This window comes from Anneissia japonica, unplaced genomic scaffold (genome assembly GCF_011630105.1).
Source record: "Anneissia japonica isolate Jap-2015-1 unplaced genomic scaffold, ASM1163010v1 scaffold483_len1788099_cov177, whole genome shotgun sequence".
In the NCBI taxonomy this organism is placed as follows: Eukaryota; Metazoa; Echinodermata; class Crinoidea; order Comatulida; family Comatulidae; genus Anneissia; species Anneissia japonica.
In genome coordinates, this window is record NW_022682587.1 from 1,529,152 (window position 1) to 1,531,653 (window position 2,502).

At 37.9% G+C, this 2,502-nt stretch overlaps 1 protein-coding gene across 1 annotated transcript in view; it reads left to right on the plus strand.

Annotated features, from left to right (window-relative positions):
* Positions 1 to 721: 721 nt before the first annotated feature.
* The window catches only part of LOC117114996 (fibropellin-1-like), an 11,015-nt gene continuing 9,234 nt past the window's right edge, over positions 722 to 2,502 (plus strand). Inside the window, exons 1-2 of the mRNA XM_033258995.1 lie at positions 722 to 866; positions 1,167 to 1,292. Coding sequence (XP_033114886.1) covers positions 722 to 866; positions 1,167 to 1,292 — 271 coding nt within the window. The remainder of the gene's footprint in view (positions 867 to 1,166; positions 1,293 to 2,502) is intronic.

Genomic DNA, 2,502 nt, shown 5'->3' on the forward strand with positions numbered 1-2,502 from the left:
CAATTTTACAATTAAAAGATTTTTTTTATGAGAAAAAATCCCTGCCTATTATTACAGTAATTAACGGACAGTGACCGTTTCAGTATTCTTGCATGATTCATTGGTTGGCAACGTTTAAGGATTTTTGTAGAACCGTCTGTAAATCAGTGAAAGCTAATTTTACTTCCATCTGATTTTGATCGTGTTATATAAAATCTAATCAATATTTAATTGTGTAGACACAGCCTAAACAGTACGTCATATCATGTGAATATCGTAAAATTAGTGTTTATAATATATGTGCTTGTTATATGCCTTTATTTATATTGAATGAACGAAATGTTTGTAATATAGCAGTTAATTATTGCTACTTTACACTACTAAAATAATCGACTAGAAATTCAATGCTGCCCTTTTATACTTTCAAAGACCGTTGTTTTACGTAAACACTGCCTAGTCATAGGGATATAATTACAGTAATTGTCACACTTTTCCTGTCGACCGACTACCAAGAGATTTTGGCCTATCCTAACCATGGAGGAATTAGTTCAGTTTCTCTAAACTAACTCCTCCATGCCCTAACTGCGCCGTAGCTTTCATATTCCACAAGCAGCGAACACCACTTTCCCGACTCGCGAGAAGTGTCAAGCAGGTATGCATTATTCATGTTATCAGTTCACATAAATGACCTTTAATAGTGGCCTGTATAATTTCAGCCGGAACTGTATGGGAAAAACAAACAATGCATCCCGCACATCGATCCCGGGATGTTTGGCAACCTGGGTTGTATTTTTTGACGTTCACACCAACCACAACCGGGGAATTTCTAGCCCGGGTATTACAAAATCCCGGGTTTTGTCCGGAGTTTTGCTTGCAGTTTAAAAGGGGTATTAGTGGGTTATCCTAGGTGTGATTCACACTAAAATACTACTCTATCTTATTAAATATGGGCTGATGATTATGATGTTGAAGGGTGCCTGTATTTTTTTTTACTTGGTTGAGTGGCCCGTTGCCAAGTGAATATATATAAAGTGAATGTGCCACCTGGCCAATTGCCACATAGACCACCTTTTTTCACTTTAGGCCCATTGCCAGCCGACCATTTGCTACTGGACCAACTTCATACAAAATCACAAATTATGCCACTAAATTCATTATGTAAAATTATTGTTTTATTTGCTTTTTAGGTAACGAATGTGTTGGTCCCAATCCCTGCAACAATTCTGGAGTCTGTAATATTACTTCACCTGATTACTCCATGTATGAGTGTCTCTGTGCTGGAACTGGATATGTTGGAGATAACTGTGATATTGGTAAGACAATAAAACTAATTACTCTTCTTGAATGATATACGGGTTATTGAAATTAATAATAGTAGTGATAATAATAATTATAATAACTTGTTTTTTGGTAGTCATTGGTAAAGGTAGAAGAATAAGCCATTGTGCGTATGGGCGTGGCCGTGACCACCTAGCGGCCGTAAAGAGCGCTTAAGTAGTAGCTACATGTTCATCATTGGGCTTTGTAACTTTTGAAATTTTCTAGACTAGAAATCTAATTAAAAATGATCTGAATAAGAAGGGGATCTGATGGCGCAGTGGTTATGCGTTGGTTTCTCACCCTTTAGGTCAAGGGTTAAATCCTCCCTGTGCATTTCGCCTTTTTTGTTTACACTTTTCCTACGTGTGTCTCTCTACACCAAGGATTATTTATAGCAGTGGCGTAGAAAAGTTTTTTTCATTGGGGGAGGGGGAATGATTGGCGTGTTATCCAGTGTCGTAACAGGCGCGGGGGGGGGGAGGGGAAAACTTCCCCTCCCCTTACGGTTTTTACCGGGCTGACCAAGCCGTCGTACCGGGCTGGGTAATAATAGAAAAGAAAGAGGGGAGAGGGAGGGAAAGAGAAAGAAGAAAAAAAGAAAATTTAGAAAAAGAAAAAGAGAAGAGAAAAATAAAGACAAGAAAGGAAGATATCATAATGACCAGACTCACAACACCCTGCAACCCCTTCTCCACTTCAAAACTGTCATAACTCCTTTGATCTATGCTGCCCGATGGCTTAACCACTGGGGGACAAGGGGAAAATATCTATCTTTGAAAAATTTTCCCCACCCCTTTATAAATGCCCTTTTCATCCCCTGAAAATACCTAAAAAACCTCAAATTTCGCGCGCTTAGCGCGCATTTCTTGTTAGCATGGGCCAATTTCCTCTAAAAATTGCACATTTTAGGGAGTTTTGATCAATTCCAACGAAATTAGAATTAAAAACACTGGGGGACAAGGAAAAAATATCCATCTTTGGAAAATCTTTCCCCACTACTTGTCAAATGCATCCTCTGAAAGTGCCTAAAATTCTCAAATTCTTTGCTCGCATTTCTTGTTACGGTAGGCCAATTTCCTCTATAAATTGCACATTTTAGGGAGTTTTCATCAATTCCGACGAAATTAGAATTAAAAACAAAAAAAAATGTTATTTAAACACATAATAGTCCCAAACTCAAGAAAGACAAATTTAAGATAGATC